Below are 25,586 nucleotides of genomic sequence, written 5' to 3'. Positions count from 1 at the left end.
TCTTTAAATGAAAAAAATTAATGAAATAAAATTTTTTAAATATACTATGTTTTTCAAAAGAATCAAGTACAAAATAATTTCTATGTCCGATTTAAAGCCTCAGACAGATTCAGAACTTTTTGCACATTATCTAGAAAATTTGTGATTGTGGTTATTTAAGAGCTATAAAAATACTTGTAAACTTTAAAAGGAAAAACGTGGGGTGCATATACTACATAAATATAAGTTTAGGAGAGTTATCAATGAGAAAACTTAAACCTCAGTTTATTCTATTTGCAGAACAGTAAAAATGTTAGTTAAGAGCCAGTTTTAAGGATCAGGCAGGCTGGATAGTTAACATTTGATTTTGCTGAAATTTTCCCAATATGTCTGATATTTAAAACTACTAAGGCCAATACTTTTTACTTTAAGAGTGAACCGTGACACTGGCAATTATTTTGTGTTCTACTATATCTTCGACATCGGTTAGTAACATAAATTAGTTGTGGTTGACTCCCTACACAAAGGTCATGGGTCACTCAAAGTTGTATGGAAAAAAAAAATTCTGCAACTTTGATCATCGAAACCTTTTTGCGCCAACAGTGAACCAGAGTAGTACATATTGCAGTAAATACATAATAAACAGTAGTATTCAAAAAGAGAAATATTTGTGTGGCTGACATTTAGTGCACTGATACATTTGAATCTGAAAATCCAGAAAACATAAAATTACATGACTTTGAAGGTCATTAATTTCTTGTACCAAGAGTCAGCAGATATGAAACTACCTGGAGAAGAAGCCTTTTTTGTCATAGAAACAATCAGATAACATCCGTAGTTACTGTTTCAACTATTACATAATTTGACTCTAAACTTTGCTCAACGAATGCTTTTTGGCACTTGTGAAAAAAATGCCAATTACCTGCTTTTAAGCATTTATTACTTTTAACTGCAACAATATTATTATAATTTTTTATAAAGTTACTAAAATAGAAATAAAAGATAGTTTTCAATTTGGTTCAAGTACATATTAAGTCCATACAATAACTAGTATGCTTCAAAAACTCCATTTGCCACACCTTTGTGAATGAAAAGTAAAATAAAAATAACAACGTCAAATAGCACGATTTTCAGATTACCACAGACATGCGCTTCAGCATTGCAAGAAACACGTTTTTCAATGCAAAAGAATTAGCTTATGGATTGAAAAAGACTTTTCTTGTAATGCTAAATATACATGATATTCCTAATATATGATTTCTTCACAAATCAGAAGCCTCTTTACAGATTAAAAAAAAAAGACAGTACATTAAAGCCTCCAAGTTGCATGTCTGGAAATTTGATGACGTTAATGACACTGAACAAGAGAGCACAACTGAATCAAGTAAGGATTTTTTTTGAGTTCATGTCTTATCAATTACGTATAGAATATTAAGTATATTATTATAAATTTGGAATGGCAGGACATATAATTTTATATCAGATATCAGTTTTATATACATTGCTTTCCTCTTTTTTCAGCAATTAGAACAGCAAAAAATGCATGATTTGCTAACTGCATTTGAGCAGATTTATTAATCTCAAATGCAATTTCTTGAATCTGAACAAATTACTGATGGAAAAAGGAAGACAAGTTGTTACAAGAAAAGTCGCTTAGCGAAGTGAGTTTTTGTTGCTACTGAATATTTTACAGACTTAATTTTCAAGTGGGTTCCAAGTATATATTGTCTTTTATTACCATTTTAGTTAGTTTATGAAAATTTGTGATAATATTGTTGCAAATAATAGTAATAAATACCGAAAAACAGAAAATTGCATTTTTTCACTAACACCAAAAGACACTTGTAGAGCAAAGTTTAGAACCAAATTATGTAAAAGTTGATAGAGTAACCATGGGAGGGGGGGGGGACTCAGTAAAATTCAGCTCAGGCATCAGCTCTTGCCATATTCTTTTGAGTTTGGGCATATTGTATAACACAGTAGGTACAAAGTCTGTGATTTTGTGTGCTACCTTTTTTGCTGTAACTTAAAGCGGCTCAGTCTGAGGAAGTGAAAACAAGATAAATAAATATTAGTAAATCCTATTTTTTGAAACATTAATGTGTAATATTTTTGAAACCTTATTTTTGTGTAGCTGTTTTACCTACTAAAAATGATACAATTTCTCATACTAAATGTAGGAATTCATTTAAGTCTAAATATACAAAAGGGTCAGAAGACTTATACACAATCCTTCAAAAAAAAAAAAAAAAAAATCAAAAGAAACTAAACAATTGGTTAATATTGTTGTCAGTAAGTGTCAAAATTCTGGTAGTTGTGTAAAAGAAAAGCGTAGTAACAGTTTTAGAACTAGTGGTTCTAAAGAATCAACACTCTGCCAGAAAATTGTCAATGAGTAATGTTAATAGAGCAACTAAGAGTACTTTGAAGAAAGGCACAAGAAGAAGTAAATAACTACAGTCAAATTTACTCAAAAAAGGGTATACCAGCCTGCATATTGACTACAAAGACAGCACTGAGGGAAAGTAGAAGAGCTAAAAGGTCTTATTTTTGAAAACGAGTAGTGTTCTTTACTATAAAAGGAAAGCAACCAATTTTTTTTTTAATATAAAAGAGGTAAGTGTAACAGGGTCTGCAAAACTGAAAAAAAAGAAAAGACAAGTATTTATATGCACATTAATTTGCCATGTGCAACTTTTGAGACCACATCAGAATATCAGATAGAGCGGCAGGCACTACAGCTAAAACTACATTAATAGACTTTAGTTTTCATCACAAAGGAAGACAAAACCAAAGTAATCGACAGGATGAAAATTGGACGAGCAAGATCAAAAATTTGAAGAGATTTCAGCAATGAGTCCTTACCAGATAGTCAAATACAGGACTGTTCTTTGATGGAAGAAAAGGCTAAATAATTGTTAAAGAGGAAAAGTAAGGAAATCAGTTGAACAGTAAAAATGTTAGAAAAGTAAGCTTCATGAATAAGTGAACTAAACTCGGTTTTTAATCATGTAACACCTAAACAGGGGTGATTGTGTTCCGGTATTTTACCGGATTTCCGGTATTTTCATCTTGAATTCCGGTATCTTCATCTTCGAAAATACCGGAACTTCTATATTTTCAGAAAAACCCACTTCAGTAAAATTTAGGGCGATGTTTAATGAAACGAAAAAATCCAAATTGAAGACATTTGGTATAAATATAAAGCGTAAGCTACGGTCATGTTTTGTAAACTGGGGGAAGGTAGGAAGAGAAAAGTGATGAGCTTCGACTCCTGTCTTTGTTCTTTATGGCAGTTGGAGGAATTGATCGTACGCAAATATTTTCTTTATTTTATATTCTGGTTTATGATCTTTATCTGCGTGCGTTCTGTTGTTATTGAACTAATTCTAATTATACTTTATCGTTATTAAGATGCTCCTCGTAAATATAAATTAGTTTGTTATGTTAAATTTTACTAGTTAACTCTTCATTTCGCTACTTTTTTTGTTTGATAAATTTATTCATTTGAACTTTGCATGTTCTCATTTAAAAAATGAGGTATCTGGATAAATCTGAAGATATTGGCTCCATCGATGCAGGAAAGAAGAACAAGTTTAATTGGGAATGGTTAAACAGAGTGGATTCCTACAATGAAAAGATGAAAATATAGTGTAAAAAAATTGATAGAGCTTGGATTTTGGTTTTGTGTTTCTTGTAACAAGCCCTTTACATATGCTAATGATGGTGTGAAGGCATTATTGCAATGCAACATTCTTCTACAAATATTCATAAAAGAAACCGGGAATCATTAAAAAATGCTGGTGTATTAGGCTTTAGTGTATTAGTAAATGAATGTAATTAATGGTTAAGGATTCAGATACAAAAGAGAAAAATAAACATTGAAAAATTTTAATAAGAAAAATTAAAAGAATTTAATTCCCACCATGCACATGGACGTATGAAGTACAATTAAAACTTCGAGTTTAAACCCCAACAAATAACTATGTATCTAAATTATTTATATACATAATATGATGTGTACATACACCTAATGTGTATATATATGCCCATCAAAACACTATTTTTTCTTGGAAAAAAAGTTCAGGCATTTTTTCATGGAGTTACAATCACCCCTGCACCTAAACTCGCCACAGGAAAAGACATAACAGATAGTATACTGGATCTCCTTGATGATCGAGAACTTAACAAACAACTTTTGAATAGTTGTGCTATTAGGTGTGAAGAAACTAGGGCTGGGCGATGCATCGCCAAAATCTGGTGTGTACATCAAATTGTTAAATCAGTTTAGAACTTCTCTTAACCAGCGGTTCCCAACCGGTGGTTCGCGAGAGGTTTTCAAGGGGTTCGCAAAAAAAAATATATCGTAATGGAGGAGTTTTAACATGTCTGTTTCTGATGAAGTGGTTTTAGGCAAATTTTGCTTCTTTTTTATTCATTTGTCTCTTGCACATTCAATAGTCTAAACATTGAAAATATTTGCATACTTCCCGACGTATTTTACATTTAAATACTTGACTCTGTCATTGCAAAGTGCCGGTTTCAGCGCTACCATTGACAATGATAGCCCTAAAGTCATGCTGAAAAAGCTCTACTTATGCATACAACGTCCTCAGATGAAAGAATGTGAAAGCTTTTGTTTCCTCAGCAGCTTTTGATCGGAAAGATTGATTAAACTTGATGAAAACATTACATGGAGCATATACGAGCGTCTAAAATGCTTTCATGATCAGTTTCTTTACCATATGAGTCCGATGAAGAGCTATCGTTCTTCTCGTGTCGAGTCAAAAATGCATAGAAGTGAGATCACGCTGTTGTTTGTTGCTATGATTTTCACACTACATTAACTACAACTTTTAACAACAACTACATTTAACAACTTTGAGCTTTATTACCGAAAAAGGGAAAGAATGGCTAGCAATCCAAGAATACCGTGGGAAGTATGAAAAATTAATTACTATAGAAAATTTTCATACATGAAAGCTTGGCAGTGTGAGGTTTACACAGTAAAAAAAAAATCAAGGAATTTAACCATGCAAGTTAATTAGCGCTATGTATAAATAAGGAATTTATGAAAGTTGTGTAGAAAATGTTTCTAGTAGTAAGTGAGCTTAAAAATATGTCTTGTTAAAAATTACATATTGTGTAAAAATTGGAGTAAATGCGTATATTGAAAATAGAAGCTTCTATTATTTTTCAATATACGCATTTTACTCTGCACTTATAGCATAACTACAAGAAAATTCTTCAGCAATCAAACGATTAATGTACGCAGTATATCTTTATTAAACAGCTAGGTTCGTAGTCCTTTTCAAGGAGACTTAAACAGAGAGATCTTTTTCATTTTACTGTAAGAAAAAAAAAAGTTCATTAAGTTAATATGTGAGTTCCCTGGAAGGTATTTTAAAAATCATTCTTTAATTGACTTTGGATTTAGTGACTAGAGATAAATGTCAACTAGTGTCAGAAAAATTTCAGCCAAACATTTGAGCCTCTTTGTTCTGCAAATATCTCATTTTCAAAATTTTTTCAAAGTTGATTGAAGCTCAACACAAACTAATCACTTTCTTTATTTTTTGGTGAATTTGTTTTGTATTCAATTTTTAGCGATCGTTTTAGTGCGTAGCAATATTTGGTTCTATATTTTGCAACTGTGTTTTTGTTCTTGTTATAAACTACTGAGCAGCATCAAACTTAAAAAAAATCTCCCAAATGTTATTGTCTATGCGTGGGAGTGCAAGCAATTTTTTTTTTTTTTTTTTTTGCCCGTTACTTATTACCTAGTACCCAAGGGGTTTGCCAACTTCTTTCAGAGTTTGGAAGGAGTTCGCAAGGGGGAAAAGGTTGGGAACCGCTGCTCTAAACCAATGCATCGATAATGCTCCGATGTACAGGCACCCGTAGAAGGTTGCTGCCATTTTAATCTCTAATTTTTTCACACTAATGTAACATAAGCAGTGTCATTCCAATCTGGCTTAACACTGAAATTGCGAAGAGTTAGACCTCCATTTCTCCCAAAATATGTAAGAAACGCACACGTTTTCAGTTATTGACGAACGGTGTATTGATAAACTACTAAGTTAATTTTATAGTCACTTGCAAGAAAAAAATAATCAAAACTTAAAGAGCAAACTAGCAATAAAAAATGCAGACATGTTACAAGCAGTGGAGTTCCTAGCACAAGTGTCACCCAGGACTGGTAGTGTCACCCCCCCCCCCAAAAAAAACCTTTAAATATTTTATGTAAATATGAAATTTCTTAAATTTACAGAAATAACTCATTCTTATTATTGTGCCTTAACAAAAGTTTGGAAGACAAATATAAAATGCAAATTCATTTTACGTAAAATTTTCACTAGACACCATATATAACCTCTCCCAGGGGCGGCAAATAGGGGGGTCAAGAGGGGGCGGTCGCACCCCCAAATTTTTTGCGCAGAATGATAGAAAATGGGTGAATTCAATTTATGTAAGTCGGAAATCAATGTTCATTAAAAGAAATCTCGCTGGTTCTCAGTAACTATTTGATGAAACTCGACACATTCCCAGACTATAAAAAGTGTTTTTCTTTATTTGGATAACGACTTAGGAATTCTTGAAGTATTTTCCGGCTTTTTCAGAACATGGAAAACTGATGGAGAACCATGGTTAATTTTATTAACTAAAGAAGACATTTTCTCATATAGGCTAAATATTTCATACTTGTGTGCCCAGTGTAACGATGGTATGTCCAATATGAGAGGCTCGTGCAAAGTGGTGTGGCTGCATGGTTTTCACAAGAAAATTTCTTGATATTTTACTTTCACTTTACGCTCATTTTTTAATGTATATTTATTTAATGAGCGTCCACCGCTTTCTTCTGCTAGAAACACGTTTCAGCTGCTCAATGCATTATACGCTTTCAAAAAAACTTCTTAAAAGTGCATGTGATTATTGAATTTAAAAAAAAAACATATCAACAAATACAGTGCAGAACCTTTTATCCGGGAACCAAAAAACCGGGAAACCAGAAAACCGGCAACTTTTTGCCGATTTTCCCGCCATTTTTAAAAAAATACTCATTTTCGGCAATTTTTGAAAAACTAAGCATTTTTTTGAAAAACCTAAAAGAATGTTAGCGGCTTTTTAATAAATACCATATTACTCATCTATAACTCGGGTAAATGTTTACAAAAACGAATTTCAAAGGGTTATCCTTAACGCGGGGCAAAATTTCCGAAACATTTTCTTGAATTCACTCGTAAGTCTGAAATTTTTGTGTTTTATTCCAACTGAATACTAAAGAAATGATTATTTTCACATTCTAATGCAATATTTTATTGAATAGTCCCTAGTTAAAGCCGTTTGGAGCGTAAGTGACGTCGGAAAAGCACGGGAAACACCGAAAACCAGATTTGCGAATTTTTTGGATAGTTGATGGTGGAATCTAGAAATCATTAAGCGCAAGACTCATAAATCAAATTTCTATTGGTATGAACTTAATGCAAAGGCAATAGTTATATCAATAACAACCGTAATCTTACACACTAAACCTTTACAAAAAAAAAAAAAAAAAAAAAAACGCGTTTTTGAAAACAAATTTTTTTATACATTATAGTAGAAAAACCGCGCATTTACGTTCAAAAACTTGTTTCTTGCCCTTCCCTTCATTTTCTTCCGTTTTAAAGCATGGAAAAGTGGTGTTTTTTTTTTCCTTTTCAAAATGAATGTGAGGGTCTCAGATCTTATGCATAACTTTCAATAATAAGTATTTCTAAACTGTTTTCTTCTTATTTTAATATATATTACTATTTATTATAGTAATTTAAGTTTCATACACAAACGGCCAATAGCGCATTTTAGCGATCCAGAAAACCGGGAAATTCAGATATCCGGGACAGCGATGGTCCCAAACTTCCCGGATAATTGGTTCTCTACTGTACCTGTTATGCGTATAATTATGCAAGCTCGGAGTTACACAAAATGGTCTAGAGTTAAAACCATAAAAATATTTCTCTATAACTTCAAAGCAGTGATTTGACGACAGGAAGAATTGTTACAAAACGATTCTTTCAATGATGAAAAAGCTCATGCCTTTTAGCATGTTTGACTCCGTTTGAATTTTTATTCAATTTTTTTTGTACTGAGGAAAGTTTTTGAAAAATACTTTACTCTATTAAAACATCTTTAATCCGTTACCCTTAATTTTCGAACTATTCAAGTCACAGTTCAATCTACAACTGATCTGTGCACCACACTACCATAGTTCAATTTACAATTGAAACAGAAAATAGATTTACATAGATGTGTGTTTCAATCAAACGTAAAACTTTAAAAAATAAAAAGACAAAAATCCACATGATGATGTGAAGTCAAATATTGATTTTTTTAAATTTTGTATGAAACAATAGATTCAGTTTCGAATGAAATTAACACAAGATTTAATGATAATTATTTTTCTGTATGGTTGGCTCTATATTATCTGGATTGGATTTTTGAAACAAAAAATAAAATGTTTCAGTTATGAGTAAAATTTTTAGCACGAGGCATGAAAAATTACAAGTAATATAGCGACAGACTAGTTATCACCTCCAGAGACTGCAGTTTCGTCCTTGTTATGGACTCATCAAGTTTGAATAGTGAATAGCAAAGCTGGAGGCAGATGCCATCTCACTGCAGCTGAGAGCGCCGAGGAGACTAGATTATTCACCGATGAAAAATTAAGCAACTCACAATTTTTGAAGTTGCTCTGGGTGATTTTGAAGAGCAAGATATAAAAAGTGTTTTCATACATCACTTTGATACTTCAATTATCTCAGCTAGTAGAGAAAGATTTTTTATGTCTCAGGAGGTTAGAGAATTATTTTCGAAGTACAATGGGCAAAATATTCAAACGAAGTCATACATGCTAAAGGGCATGAGCTTTTCCACCATCTTTTATATTTAGCTGTACTGGCAAAACAGCACGACACTGGGCACTGATAGATTAGTAACACGATTCCCTGCTCTTCCGAATTCCAAAAATCATGCATTAAAACTTTTCCAAAACTTATTAGAAAGTGAATCAAAATTTAAATTATTTCTAAACACTAATTTTTATTCATATTAAACCGATTTTATGACAACTTTCTGTTATCTAATGTGTTCTTGGTACCGCACTGTGGTAGTACGTATTTAAGAATCTCGACCCCCCAAATGAAATGCTGAAATGCCGCCCCTGACCTCTCCTTCCATATTGGGAACCCGATTTTTGTTAAATTTGTTAAATAAAATTTTAAGATATGTTGGTGGAAATTTTCAGAACAAAACTATTTATATTCTTTATAAACTATGAAATTCTCTTTGAGTGTCATGCAGTCATCAAGAAGATTTTGTGCAAACTGAAGTCCAGGACCTATTGGTTTGAAAGCATATAGCATGCCTTCAATGGCTTGGAAATTTTTAGATTTTCACTGAAACTTAAATTTAGAAACAAAGAACTATCAGAAAAAAAAGAAATAGCTAGAAATTGGTTTAACAGGACAAGTTGCAACATAAAATGAAAAAAAAAATGATATGGTCATTTCACTCTAAAATTCAAAAATTTCTTGATTTGTTTGTCCATGGATTTGTGTGGGGTTCATAGTGTCAATTAATAAGCTTTTTTTTTTTCTCCGACTTGAACTTATACGAGGCAAATGTTCTAAAGTCAAATAAAATGTCCCACTATGTCCCCAAAACATGTTGATACATTGAAATTTTTTCTGTGTAATGGAGATGCTTATGTCAAGTTCAATATATAGAAAATTTCGATGTGTAGAAATTTGATATTTGGAGGTCCGACAGTAAAAAAATAACAAATTTTAAGACGTTGGTAAAGTAGAAACAAATATTATGCTGTTGCAATCATTAAAGTGTTTTAGGTTGATTTGATTAACTTTTAACAATGTAAAAATATTTTTCAATTATATTTTTTAATGAGTAACTTCTTCCATTGCTAATGCTCATATTACATTTATGACCATCTTTTGTAACATTATATGTGTGATACAACCATAAAAAAATAATCTATTAAAGTTTTCATTTATTTATTTTTAAACTAGCTTTTAATCTTTTTGCAGCACCTGAAGATATTATAGTATTGCAACTATTTTCTCTTTCTTCTAGAACCTAAAAGGTCTTTTTTCCCCATAATCAGAAACAGAAAACATAAACCAGGGTTTCTTAAATTGTGTGCTGCAGAACCCAGGGGTTCCCTGAAAAGCAATCAAGGGTTCCACAAAACTTTCATTCTTTTTTTTTCCTTTCTCTTTACAAAACTTAAAAAATCTATCAAAATAGTGAATTTTCAAAACTTGAACTTAAATTTTCAAGTTTTGTTTAGGTCTAAAAAATTTTGTTTTCAATTTTTATTAATTTTTGAAATTATGTTTTGACATTACAAAATATTTTACTTTCGGAAAAAATAGGGGCTCCACGAAAAAACTGGTTATTTAAAAGGATTCAACTCGTTCAAAGTTTGCAAACAATTTTAGTACTTTTTAAACAAATTTTTGATGCAATTTTTGAAACAAATGTTGGTCAACATCTTTGAGGTTCCCCATATTAATAATATTGAAAAAGTAGCAAATGCAATTAAGTAAATATGCTGGTTTCATTGTGGTACTCCACTCATTTTCAACTGGACATTTTTGCTGTTGGACACAATATAAGACTCTGGTCTGGAGAAGTACAGCAGTTTCTTGCAGACAGTTTACAATTTTATCTAACTCTGCCTAACTATCCTTTAGCTTTTTTTTAATATAATATTTTTAAAAAGTAATTTTTATACCACCCTACAGTACAATTAGAAGCTCAATTTGGAGGTGTACAACAAGCTGTAGAGTAAAAAGTATTAGTTTTGTGCCATTTGCATTTTATAACTAGCGGTAAAACATTACCTCTAAATTTAGCAGGTTGCATTCTAGTGCTCCATAATAACTATTTTTTATATATAATTGTGAAGAGAATAAATAGAGCAAGGAGCCCATAAGTGCCAGACACCTACATCATAGTATAAATGCCCAAAATTTTTCTGCATACGCACATCATAGCAGATAAGAAAGGTTCGCTATTAGTTAAGCTGAGTCGCGCTGGCTTTGGCAGGAAACAGGTAGCAAAAGTTGCGTCAAAAACTGAATAATTCCATGTCAAGTGACCTCGTTGCCTCCAAAGCGGAGGTGGCTGGATGAGGACCATCAGGTCACGTAACATGGAATGAGTCTACGGTGTTTAGCTTTTACAGCAATTTTATGCACCTTTGCTACCTGTTTCTAGCCAAATCTAGTGCGATTCAGCTTAAATAATAGTGAACATTTCTCACCTGCTGCAATGTCCTTTCGAAGAAAATTTTTGGACCTTTATACTATGACGTAGGTCTAGCACTCATGGGCTCTGGGAATATAAGTCACTGTACCAGAAGTTCAAGATGCCACAGCTGTTTTATCTTGCTGTTTAAGATTTAATTTTTTTTTTTTGTTTAAACAATATGTAAACATAAAAAAAAAATCTTTTCAGCAGCTGTATCATAAAGCAAAAAACATCAATAAGGCATTTTCCAGAAAAATTGCAATTTTTACAAAATTACATTATTTTTGTTTTATGATACATGAACTAATTGGGATTTTTTTTTTTTTTTTTGTCATACATTAAATAATGCTTAAAATTAATATTAAAAAAAAAGTTTTTTTTATCTTAACTTCAGTTTCATAAACTATGGCCATTTTCCTGAAATTATGAACAGAAATTAACATTTGTGCATAAGGAGTTTTTCTTTTAATTCAATAAAAATTAAAGACTTCCACAAGTTTTCAGAAGCATTTTTAAGATTTGAAACCACATATACAAAACTAAATATAAAAGAAATAATTGTCATACATATGAAAGTAACAAAAGGAAGACGAGACACTTATTTTTTCAAAAATTGTTTCAAGTTGCAGTTTAAAAAGGTGCAAATGAAAAAAAGTGCCATTGTGAGCTCTAAGATATCTAGTTGCTGTTCTATTCTGTTAAGCACAATTTTTTTTTTGGATAAGTAATCAAAACAAAATGGTAATAAAAACTATTCAAAACCAAAGAGATATTAAAATTCTATTCTAAATGACTAACTAAAAAACAAAAGAAAATCTGAATTGCAATCCAAAGAAATCAATATTAATGCAACATTTATTGAGCTTTAAAAAAGGCAAAGAATGAAAATTAGGTATTTTCAAGAATCGAGTAGACATAAAAATAGAAATTTCTGTCAATTTAGTAAAAGCAGAAAAAGAAAGGCAGAAATACAGAGAGCATGCCACTAAAGCAAAATGAAATTTTGCTAACTGTAAATAAAAATAAGAAATTACTAAAATGAGTAACTTTTACAGACCTATGAATTGTCCAGAAAAATGTCAGAAAGCACCTTTTACAGGCGGGGCCCTACAGAAATTTTTCAAAAAGAAAAGAAATTAGTATGAAAACACTAAAAGCAGAGAATTAATTGAAGCAAAAACATTTGTCTCAATAGAAGAGCATTTTAGTTTGAACATCAAAGGCGACTTATTAGCTTCAAAAGCTGCATTTCCATTCATCAGGGGAAATGTTTTTGGTAGTTTGAATTATTCAACACCTGAGCTCATTCACAAACCTAAATTCGTGAGGAACTGTCTTTGCTAGTTTGAATTATACAACATAAGAAACATCAAAGGAGTCAAGTGTTGAAGTGACACTATGTGATTGCCAAAGTGGCAAAAATTAAAAAGTTGAGTGTAAGAGGTCATCATGCATACTAAATAAACAAAAATATAAGAAAACTGGATTATAAAAACAAGTGAGGCTTTCTTTATTAGGTTTTCTCAAACTTTTACTGGCTAGTCTATTCAACTCTGCTTATTCGCTCAATAGAGACCAGATAGTCTTTGTTTTAAGTTAATGATAAAGCAATTTTACCTTAGATAAATCATGAGTGTTTAATATTAATCTAGGTTATAGTAGCAGGAACATCGTAAGTGTACATTACATTTTAAAAAAGTACAAGGTGAGTGCACTAAGATTAACATTTATACATTTTGGTGTGATGTAAACTGTATGTAATGCCCTGGCCTTGTAGTGCTCGAATTCTTTGATAAAGGAGAAAGTACTAAAAATTTTGCCGCTGAATTTGGTGTTGGTTATGCTTTCATTAGTTGATTGCTTATAAAAGGCAAGAAGATTGACAATTGACAGAGCTGTATTGTAACCAAACGTTTGCAAAAAGCAGTTGTCACTAAAAAAATAACTTAGCTTTAGAATCAGAGTTATTAATTTTTCCTTTTTCCAAATCTAATTTTTTGCCTTCAGCTCACAAGCTGTTCGGATTATCCGGAATTTGGAATCTACAGGGTTTGGATTTCTGGGGTTCCACTGTATCAGAATATAAAGAAAAATTATGCATTATAATATTAAGCATCAGCTTTAAAAAAAAATTTTTAAACTTTTGAGCAATATAAAAAATAGGTTTTCTTCAATTTTACTACCACAGAATAAGGGTTTTTAAAGATCCTAGTTGGTGTTGGTCCTAATTCATGATCATATCATATTTTACAGTTAACTTGTGCATTTTGGAACAATTTCAATAGAGAAGTTGCTCTCTTCACGTCAATCATTGAATGATCAGAATGACATTCTGATTTAATTTCAGAGTGTGAAGCAATGAGAATTACCATATTCAATAATTGATATCAGTAAAAAAGTACTAAATGGTAACAATAAACTAAAGGTGCAAATATACAATTGAAAATCTAAGTAGTCTCTTGCAACTAAAATAAATAATAGAAGCAAAAAGTAGAAGTTATACCATAAAGTACTGTCCCACGTTGCACCCGACGTTTTGCTAAACAACAACAGCTGCAGAAGCAACAACAACACAAAGTTATGACGACCAAGATGATAACTGCTCCGATTAAAATACCAGCAAGAATTACAGAGCTAAAAAGAGAAAAAAAAGAAATTACAACTTATTAACCATTTAAATTTTTAAATACACTGCTCTGCCTCAAGAAAATTTATATTTTCTTAATAAATATAACTAGCAGTAAAAATAAATTATTTAATCAGGGGTGCCTGCCTTCTCCCCCCCCCCCCACCAAGGGCAGGGGCACACCCCCTCAATATTGTGGAGACCCCCCCCCCATGAGAAAAATACCCCTCAAAACAAGACTCCCTAAAAATTTCAATGGCGCAGTTTGTGCCATGACCCCCCCCCCTTAGTTGTGCACCCATCATTTAACATGTATTCTTTTGTACCTCGTTTTGACTACAAATGAAAGTCACCGGAGAGGAAATATTTTCATAAGTATATCTATAAGTCAAGACAATAAGTGCTTAATTACTTTTTGGTTTGATTCTTTGCTTTAGTGATGATGCTGAAATGGGTATTAAAACAAAAAGGACATAGTGTTTGATTTTTTAATACTGATTTTAACAAAATTTCAAAAATTAATTGTACAATAGATTTTGTATTGAAGGAAAAATTGTTTGAAAATGATTCCCAAAAATAAATTTTACTGGAGATAGGTAACCGATAGAGCAAAATCAGTTTTTGAAAAAGGCTACTTGATTTTTAAATTTTAAGTTATTAAATATAGAATGGATAATTTTAAAGAATGGTCAGGGAAAATGCCACAGTGGATTGTTCTTAGACCATTAAGGGATGACGAAGCCTCCCATTCATTCACTATTGTATGAACTGAAGCAGGAGTAAGGGCGACAGGTGTTATCTCCGGGGGAAAACATCAAATAATTTCACCAGCGTGTACCACGTGACTACAACCTTTAGGATTTTGGAGTTTTCTTCCTATATGTCTCTACTCTACGGGAGATATTGACCTAGGAAGTCATGTGTTGGAATACAAAGAGGAAAAAAATCATGTCTATAAATTGACTAAACTAATTGCTGACAAATATTTTAAATATTTGAATGCATCACTTGGAAAAATATCAATGAATCCCAAAGCACACCAAAAGAAGGCATCAAATACACAAAATTAATTTTGTTTAAAAATCAATGAAAAATATCTTTTTTTCTCGAATCTTGTGTTACAATTAATTTCATTAGCAAAACATTTTTTCTCCAAACAATTACAAATGTTGAAGATAGCATATTTGGATAATGTTATTTGAAAGTTGAAAGACTTATACTGGAAAGTGAGAATTAATTTAGATATAGAATAACATCTAACTTAGCAAAAAAAACATATGTATATACATGAATGGATGTATGATTATGTGTGGGTGGGTGTGTTTGTTCTTCATACAAATACATAATTTTCGTAGGATTTTTACCAAATTTGGAACATAGGTTATCATTCCCCGGAAAGGTGTTCCCCACTCAATCACTTCCTCCACATCATATTCAAATATATCAGAATTTCAATATTCACATTTTTCAGTAACTCGTAATAGCATTTTGGGTGTAACGCCTCCCAGAAGGGTGTCAAATGGGGGGGGGGGGGGTGAGGTTTGATAAAATAATTGTTAGTATTTGATAAAATAATAACAAATATTTTATCAAAACCTTTTTTTTTCCTCTGTCCTATACAGCAAAATCAACACTTTTTTTTATTTCATCACCACTTATACACGCAAAAAAAATCATATGTGCAATGAAAGCACTTCTCTAAAATCAGCCAACCTCCAACTTGAGAAGTTTATGGAAAATTACATTTCAGATTTCACGAAGAACTTTTTCCGAATCCAGAACACAAAGTATTAAAAATGTTTAGATTTTCTAAAGTTATCTCTATTATTCAGTGATTGAATTGAAAAAAAAAAAAAAAATACCCTTTGCTGAAAAGTAAAACTATAAACAAGGTTCAAACACCCAAATTTGGGAGGAAAAATTGCAATTCGTCTTTGAGGGTTCATACTCAATTTGGATAAAAAAATTCCAATACTTTTTCATGACTTCATAAAATATTTCATGACCTTGTTACACGAAGAGAATAGTACTATTTAATGTCAAACTTGCCAATTTTTTCGGAAATGGGCATTAGAAAAACTTTTACATGAATGCCATTACCTCATTGCAGCACTTACTTGTGACTGAAAAAAAATATCAGTGCATACTGCTGAAAGTAATAAATATTTCTTATTTGTCTTCATCACATAAATTCAAGTAAAATAAAAATATAATGAATGCAATACACTGATGTTTAAATGTCTAATAAATATTTAATAAATATGACAAAATAGTAATGAATGGGATAAAAAATTGAATAAGTTTAAAATAATAAATTTACTTAACAAAATCACTGCCCTTTAATGTCAATAGTGCATCTAATGACTCATGTAACTGGACAGCCTATTCGTTCATTAAAATAAAGCCACTTTTTACAGTAAATTCATTTTTCCAAACCAGATATTTAAGCTGGCTAAAAGGATCAGTTTTGTGAGCTAGGTATATGTTGAGCACTACTAATTTAGAGTATTAGAATTCCCCTATTTCTATGTTCTATTGCCCGACTAAAGTCTTCATTTTAAAACCTTCAACATATCAAGATAAACTCTGAAAAATTTAATAATGAAATTTTTACAAGTAGTTGAAACGAACTCGGATGGAATTGAATTACACTTTTTGAGGAAGCGTGGCAAAAATCAAGAAAGTGCGAATCCACTACTACAGAATATAAAATATAAGAAGTACTGAAAATAATGGTGGGTTCAAAATTAGTAATGCCCCAGTAGTAAAATCACATCATAAAAAAAGGTGAGCAGCTGTTACAGAAGCGAATGAAATTGGATTCCAAAACTCGGATTTGTTTTTGATATCGTTCAATTTATATGCAATATTACTAAATCACTCAATATTTCTAGCGCTCTTTTAGTAATTGTTGCTTTCTTACTGCCCAAGACATTTTCCCATGACTTGAAATAAATTTCCATGAATTTTATAAAAATATTAATTTTCCATGACTTTTCCAGGTCTGAAATTTGTTTATTTTTTTTTTCCATGACTTTCCAGGATTTCCATAACCCGTACGAACCCTGGTCTTTTGTAAGTTTTTTTTTTCATCATTCAATTTATGTATTTTTGAAAACTTTCTTTATGGTTTTGAGGTTGTTTTTGCAATAGATAAAATCTTTATTCATTTCATTAATTTTCTTTAAAAAAAAATACAAAGGCTAAAAAATAGTTTTGAATACATTAACATTAAAAACTTTTAACATCATTTTCACAAATTTAATATTCTATTCATTTCCAGTAGGCACGAAATAGTAAATGAATTAGTAAAAAAAACTATCTTGCATTATAAAAGGAAAAAAAATAATAAAGAAATTTCCGTTCATCGCGTAAAGAACTTTACTTTGCTGCTATTTACTACGTTTCAAAAACATGTGTGAAATACTAACTCTATTTCTATATGAGCGCAACTTTTAGAGCCATTTTTAAGTTGGCATAACTCAAAAACTTACTGTAGAAATTGAAAAAAAAAAAAAAAAAAAACTTATTTATGAGTCAGTAAACTATGCACTTGCGGGTGACAGAGAAAAAAAAAAAAATGTGCCAAAACATTTAAGGCAGAAGGTAAAAAATTAAAATTGATGACTTTTCAAATCCCTAGGAGAATTAGTGTAGCTCTGGCGAAACGTCTTCCATGAAAAGTCGCAGTCACATAATCTTTCTCCCCTTGCTTTCCAATGCAAAGATTCCTGCCTTAACAACCACTCCCACTTGCTTTATCTGTCTCAATGATCTAAGGGATTGTTCTCTGTGGGGAAAAAAAAATTATATGAATTTGACCATAAAATCAAATTGTCTCAGGAAAAGCAGCAATCTATCTCCGGAAAATTCCTGTTTTGCCTCTTGTTGATCCTACCTAAGTCAATAGTAAAACCAGTTTCCTAAAGCCTTCGAGTTGCATCAGAAATGAAAGCCATTAAAATTGATTTGCTAAATGCAAGGTATCTACTACATTTACAGGGTGGCGACAGGAACTGGAAAATTAAGTTCCCCGACTTCTCCCTGATTGAGTTCATCGAATTTCCCTGATTTACATCACCAATTATAATGGTTTCCTTTACTTTCCTTCCTTGAAAAGCATTGCATATTAAATAAAATGCACTGTTTAAAACGGTTTAAGCTGTTAATTGCAAATATATTTTGAAAAGATGCTCCTTTTTTTTTTTGGTAAAAATTGTATACTGAATTTTCGACAGAGAAATATTATAGGAAAAACCACTCTTAAAGACAAATGGAATCATGATACAACTAAAAAATTTAAATGGAAATAATCTTGAACTGAATTTTCAAGCAGTATAATTGTTGCTGCACGAATAATAAGCGACAGTTAAAGTATTAGAAGTAATGTAGTTTTACTTACGTAAATCGTTACTAGACATATTTATGTAAAACAAAATTGAAATCTTTTAACAACCAGTCATAGTGAGCTATTCTGTGATAAAGAAGTTAGGTTTTAATGAATGAATACAGCATTTTAACTATTAAAAAATAATAAAAATATTTATGTACACAACTCAATTTCAAATGATTTCATTAGTTGTCGAAAAAAAAATCTTAGATTACTTAAGTAACAAACATTGAAATGCAAAAAAAATTATTCATTTCAAAATATATATGAATATGGCTTTAAAATAAAAGGGTTTTAAAGTCTGAAAAAAAAACCCTATGTGTAATCTGAAGAGACAGTGAATAATACCATAGCAACAAAAAAAAAATTTGATTTTCGGTCAAAATTCAATTTTGGCAATTAAATTAAAAGTGCCTAGTAATAACTTTTAAGATTTTTCTTGAAATTGTGATAACAGTATGTTAAATACTGTCATGGAATGCGTGGAAGGAAAATTCAAGATAGCTAAAATGAACAACTTTACAGACACAGAAGCAATCTTTGGAAGCTCATCCTAAGATTGAATACTTTGACCTTGAGGAAAACAGATGCACAAATATGCAGCAGTGTATAATCGTACCTTATTGATTTTACTTTTTTAAAACAAATAAATTGGTGGAAAACTCGCAGGGAATTAAAATACTTTATTCTGCAAAGAAAAATAAAATTTTCTTCATTTAATCAATTATCCCTGATTTCTTTGGAATTTTTTCAAAATATTTCTCTGAGTGATCAAGTTCCCCGACTTTTCAATGATCTGTCACCACCCTGATTTAGTTTTCAAATCTTCGACTTCTGCTCGTAAGGGTCCCAAGAGGGGGGGGGGGATTGAAAAATCTCTACATACCCTTATTGGGAGAAGGGGGGGGCAGACCCATTCTTACGCAATATTTTTCAAGTCGAGAAATCAGGCAATCAAGTGGTTTGACAGGGATCATATTTCATTTGCTTCTGGAAGGTAAAAACATATTAGGATGAGCTGTATTTCACTTGAAATACACCGCCAGCTCAGTCATTTCCAGCCGAGGACTGCAGTTTCGTGCTTATTAGCACTCATCAGCCCGGCATAGGAAAGTGACTGAGCTGGAGATGGAAAACCTCTTAAGGAAGCCAAGAGTGCCAAACAAACTGGTAGCTAATACAGAATTAGCACTGACCAGACGAGTGACCGAAGCAATGGTTCGGTTCAACTCGAATTTTGAAAGCAAGGCAGGTATATTCAGTAAGTTACCGCCCTATACCCAGGGCTAAGGCAGAAATACGTGAAATACACTGCCAGCTCAGTCATTTCCAGCTGAGGACTGCAGTTTCGTGCTTATTAGCACTCATCAGCCCGGCATAGGAAAGTGACTGAGCTGGAGATGGAAAACCTCTTAAGGAAGCCAAGAGTGCCAAACAAACTGGTAGCGTGCGGTGTATTTCACGTATTTCTGCCTTAGCCCTGGCTATAGGGCGGTAACTTACTGAATATACCTGCCTTGCCTTCAAAATTCGAGTTGAACCGAACCATTGCTTCGGTCACTCGTCTGGTCAGTGCTAATTCTGTATTAGCTACCAGTTTGTTTGGCACTCTTGGCTTCCTTAAGAGGTTTTCCATCTCCAACTCAGTCACTTTCCTATGCTGGGCTGATGAGTGCTAATAAGCACGAAACTGCAGTCCTCAGCTGGAAATGACTGAGCTGGCAGTGCATTTCATGTATTTCTGCCTTAGCCCTGGCTATAGGGCGGTAACTTACTGAATGTATTTTACTTGTTTTTGAAAGAATGAACAGTGTAAAATATAATAAAAGAATCAAACTGTGTGTGGCATGTCTTATTTTTATCATTATCGCATTGAAACAAAAAATATTTGTTGAAAAAACATTCAGCCTAGATTTTTTTTAGTAAATATTTCTTTACACAAAAAGGTTTTTTTAAAAAAATTGAATACCAGTGAATTTAAAAAACCATTCCAGTGATTTAAGGTTCGTTATTTCATTATTTTGAAAAACGAAATGGAATCTTACATAAGATAGGGGGGGGGGGGTTGAAAATCTTACATATCCTTACATGGAGGGACAGGGTGGGGCCAAAAGATGCCAAAACCATCCTTACGTAATTAATGGCCCCTAACTATCCATGACTCACAAGATGTACTACTTTCAGGAAAATCATGTTTCAAAAGAAATATCTGAACTAGCACTTTAAGTAAATAAAATTGTAACTATCTTCGCACATATGTTTCAGAAAATTCAAATTAGAACAACATGTGATGAGCTGATCAAAATCTAAAAACAGTAAATGCAACACGTGATATTCAAATTTCTATTGCCATCCTGAATGTCTGTAACTTTTTACAAATTTTATCTTCTAAAATCTTTATAAATGTAAGATAAACACTGGTGAAAATTATTGATGATTTTTACTGGTGGTACTGTCTTGAATCGCCTCTAATGCAAATGGATTAAAATTTTTGGTTGAGTAACACAAAATTATCAGTGAAAAATCTTCAATTACACAATATACAATACAAGAAGGGTTGAAATAATGGTAAGCACGAAATTATTAATGTCCATAAGTTACATCAGATAGTAAAAAAAAAAACAAGTAAGTTTTACAAAAAATTTGATAGTTGGTATCAACTAGTGATGTGCCGGATCGTTAAAAAAGTAAATCCGCGGATACGGATCATTAGTGCCAAGATCCGCGGATACAGATACGGATCTCAATTTTTTTTTAAACCCAATTCAATTATCTAAGTGTAAAATTTGTTACGGAAGGTATTCCCGTCAGAATAATGGCAGTTTCTTCAAAAAATGTCAACTGCAGCAAAAATATAATCAAGATCATGATTTACTCTTTAAAGAAATCTCTGTTAAAATTGAGGGAGAGTTGGAAGGAATGGGCCAGTGTTGCATTAATGCTTAGATGGAGTGTGAAAAATTATTTCTAGCTTACTCGGTAGATGTAGGATACAGGAGCAAGTGTGTAAAGCTGCTACTGGACAGGCTAGGAATAATTTTTTGCATTTTATTTCAGCATAAATGCAGTGCTGACACATTCCACCGAACTTGCTCTGACCAACAAAATACAGAGCAGGGAACACCTTTACAAACAGTAAATAGAGAATTTAGTCTCACTCTTTTTGAAGGATGCCGAGAAAAACAAAAATAAAGAATAACAGAAACCCCAAATCAATAACGAAAACTGATATTAAGTTAAAAATTAAAAAAACAAAACATGTCCCAGAGAGCTGATTTCATATTAAGATGAACTTCGCGGGTCAGATTACCCATTTGTTAACAAATATGAACTGACAGCAGGTAAAAATTTTAAATCGTTGAGATTTTTCTCATCTTCCGACTATGAAATCGCTACCAATCATGCGTATAAAGGTTTAGAATTGCATTTAAAATTTACTTAACAAGATTATAGCTCCTACTCTACATAAGTTGGAAATTTCAAATAAATATCAAAAGCAGAAAACTTTGTTCTTTCAATTAGGGCCAACATTTTTAACGTACAGATAAATTTTTACTTCCATAATTGTGAAAAACGTTAAGAAGGTTTTTAATTAATATCTCCGGTAATTAAAGTTCTACAAAAATGAGGACAAGCTAAGAACACTTTAGATAAAGTCACCTTTTGAACGAAAAATGAACTATCAAAATCGGTTCATCTGTTTAGGAGCTACGATGGCCACAAAAAGACACACTGACACACTTTTAAAACTTATTTCCCCTTCCTTTTTGCAATGGGGGGGGGGGGGGGCATACAAATTGGCTTCTGAAATGATACCTTGTAATTTAAATATGGATTAAAAACTAATTTAAACGGAATTCAAGAGTCTTTTATTCAAATATTTAAAATTTTTATGGATACAGATATCCGGAACATCACAAGTATCAACTATAGATACCAAGACATTTATTCAGGATGTTACTAGATTGATCTTTATGTATGATGAAAATATTATTAGATAGGGTTACCATAATTTACACAGGCCAAATTCAAACCCTTTAATGATGTTGTTCACCGGAAAAAAAATTCAGATATCATATGAGGCAGTGAGAAGCAAAGGGATATAAGTGGCAAAATTAAAAATTTGGAGATAACCAGTGCACATGGTAGGCAGGGTTGGCAAGGTTTCGGACACTACGGTTAAAACCCTGGTTTTTACCGTCCTGTCCAAAACCCTCATGTCCAAAAACTGTCCGAAAGTGTCCAAAACTAAATTTTTAGAAAAACTGTATTCTGTGAGAAAACATCAAAAACAGATTAAAATGTATCAAAGCAATGTTTTATATTGAACATTTATTCAATGAGAACATTCAACTTATTTATGCACCTGATTTTAATCTAGTTACCATATCACCCTGCATTACCCGGCATGCCTCAAAATTCGGGGGTCACCAGATTTTCAGTAACACTTTCTTGGTCCTTTCCGGCATGCCGGAAAAGTTGAGGTTAGGAAAAAAAATAATACTATAAAAAATATATGTTCAGTTTAAAAAGTAATGTAAGTTCTATACATATCTTGTTAGTATTAATAAAGCTTAATTTTATAAAAATATTAACTAACAATGTCATTTGTTATTTTAACAAAAAAAATATCATTCAATAACAAATAATTTTATAAAAATTAAATTAAAACTAAGCAAGTATTTAAGAAGTAAGTTATTGTACCTCAGCTAGTGCTAAAGAATTTACACTATTCAATAAATAAAAATTAAATTTACCTCTTTAAAAAGGAATCAAAAATAAGTTATCAAAAAAAAATAGGAAGGAATCGTAGTATTGATAGTTTGCTATCTGATTGGAGCTGAACGGGGAAATTTACTTTTCTTGTGTTGCAAAATAAACCTCAAGTTATCCGGCATGCCGGAAAATTCGAGTTTTCCGGCATGCTGGTCAACCTCTCTCTTTTCTGGCATGCCGGATAATGCAGGGTAATATGGTACATAAAAGTTGAATTCTTGATTAAAATTTCAATTTGTGTGCATGAGTTGATTTATTTATTTATTTTTTTTTTTATATTAGCAACCAGATTTCCTTATGTTTATGTATGTGTACAAATGAAATCAGGGTTAGCAAGGTTTTTACCATCCTCTTCAAAACCTTTGCGTCTAAAACTACGTTTTGAGAAACTGTATTTTGAGAGAAACTATCAAAAACAGAACAAAATGTGTCAACATTATTTTTTTACAATTTAATATATTTATTCAATGTGAACATTCAAGTATAAATATATATGTAACTGATTTATGCAGCTGATTTTAATCTAGTAACGTAGAAATTAAATTCTTCATTAAAAATTTCAATTTGTATGCAGGAAGTTTTTTCCTCTATAAACCAAATTTTTCGACATTTATGCATGTGTGCAAAAGTATTCCAAATATAGTGCAATAATAGACCTAAATGGAATAAATTACAATTTTTTATAGTTACAGAAAGTATATTAAAAATATGAACTAAAAAAAGAAAAGCACAAGAGTTTTATAACATAAGTGTTTAACCATCAATGTTTTGTTCTCTAATCTATTATTTAAAAAATAATTTTCGTCATAACATCATGCATTAAAAAAAAATTAAGCTTTCTTTTTGCACTTAAACATTGCACATTTAGTAACATTCCTTTGAGTTATAAATGGAACTCGAATTAGTTGCGTTGGTAGAGAGTGAATTTCTTTTCATTAACTCTACCAACTGTTACATAAGGAAGTTTTTATGTAATAATTATTGGCAATTTTTTTAAGTAAAAATATTTTTTAAATGAACATTTGAGAAAAATATTATCAACTACTCATTAATTAAACTTCATTAATATCTATATTTATGCATTACGAATATTGCAGTGAATACGAATTGATTAGATTACACTGCTTTATAGTTTTGGCATAGTTTTGGACAGTTTAAGCCAATTTTAGACAGTTTTGGGCAGTAAAAACCACCTGTCCTGTCCTAAACCAATTTTGGACAGTCTAAAACCCAACCCTGATGGTAGGTGAACCTCTCCTCTGTCTTGGTGCAAGAGATTGTACTTGTAGCCCTGGTAGTTGCTGCTATACAGCATGATTTAGAAAAAAAAATTAATGAAAGCCTACCTAGGATGTTATCTTTAAACACGTTTTACTCAAAACTTGAAAATGTGCACTTACATCCCTTTGCTTCTCACTGCCTCATATGTACCCTTTGCACTGCTTAGACCCCCCCCCCCCCCCCCCCCTTTCCCACACACATACCGAAAAAAAACGAAATAACGGGCCAGTATTTATGACTTGGTTTTGACAATCTTGCATAATTTTGATCCCACTCATTAAAAATGAAAAGAAACAAAACAATCAGTCATACATGAGGCAAAATCTTTTTAAGAAGGTATGAAACTGAAATATAAGCTTACTTTTGTTTGATATAATCTCCTATGTCGCAACAATAAGGAACATTATTACTTGAATGACAGCAGAAAGCATTATCATCATCGCCAAAAGGCAGGGGGCAGGTCATCTCCAAACCCAAAGGAAGTGGACATGTTGATGGACTTGCTGTAAATCAAAAGTTTTGAATATCAAAATTGAAATGCTATTACATGATAACACAACAATTAGACCTTCATCACAATTATTTCTATTGTACACTTCAACTAATAGCTAGAATAATAACATTCCAAAAAAATCAACTACAGAGGAATACGAGTTACTGAGCCCATACGTAATAGAGTAAACTTCAGATTATCTGCGGGTCTTTTAACAATTTTTTTTTCTCCAACAGTGATGACTTATGATTATGTTATCGTTTGTTTTTAGTTTTTTTATATATTTTTTACAATCAATGTTACTGTTTTTAGCTATAACTTTTCTGTATGTGCGAGTTTTATTCCTATATTTAGCTATTGTATACACCAATATCGTTTTTTACCTATAATTCAGATTATCTGCATTTTTGATTATCTGCGGTTACCTTGCCACCCTAATCCGCGGATAATCAGGAGTGTACTGTACAATAAACTCCTGATTATCCGCGGAATTGAGTGGTACAAGTGCCGCGGATAAACCGCAAAAAAGCCAAAATGAGGGACTGATAAGTTAAAAATTTTTCTTTCTCAAAAACTTGTATTGATGCATAATCCTTTTTACATGCAGTGAGAATAAATACATAAAGCAAAAATGCTTTGTATTTTTGCACAACATAACTTAACATCAATAAAGAACAAGTTGTGCATGTACAATAAAGAACAATAAATATAATAAAGAAATAAAGATTTTAAAC

The 25,586-nt window shown here is 31.7% G+C and overlaps 1 protein-coding gene across 1 annotated transcript in view; it reads right to left on the bottom strand.

Moving 5' to 3' along the window:
- The window catches only part of LOC129223787 (protein shisa-5-like), a gene marked incomplete at its 5' end in the record, with an annotated part of 29,663 nt that extends 4,801 nt beyond the window's left edge, over nucleotides 1–24,862 (bottom strand). Inside the window, 2 exon segments of the mRNA XM_054858145.1 lie at nucleotides 13,790–13,920; nucleotides 24,721–24,862. Coding sequence (XP_054714120.1) covers nucleotides 13,790–13,920; nucleotides 24,721–24,862 — 273 coding nt within the window.
- Nucleotides 24,863–25,586: the final 724 nt, after the last annotated feature.

Source organism: Uloborus diversus, chromosome 6 (genome assembly GCF_026930045.1).
Source record: "Uloborus diversus isolate 005 chromosome 6, Udiv.v.3.1, whole genome shotgun sequence".
Taxonomy (NCBI): domain Eukaryota; kingdom Metazoa; phylum Arthropoda; class Arachnida; order Araneae; family Uloboridae; genus Uloborus; species Uloborus diversus.
Note: the sequence above shows the minus strand (reverse complement) of the source record. Positions and strands in the feature narration are given on the sequence as shown.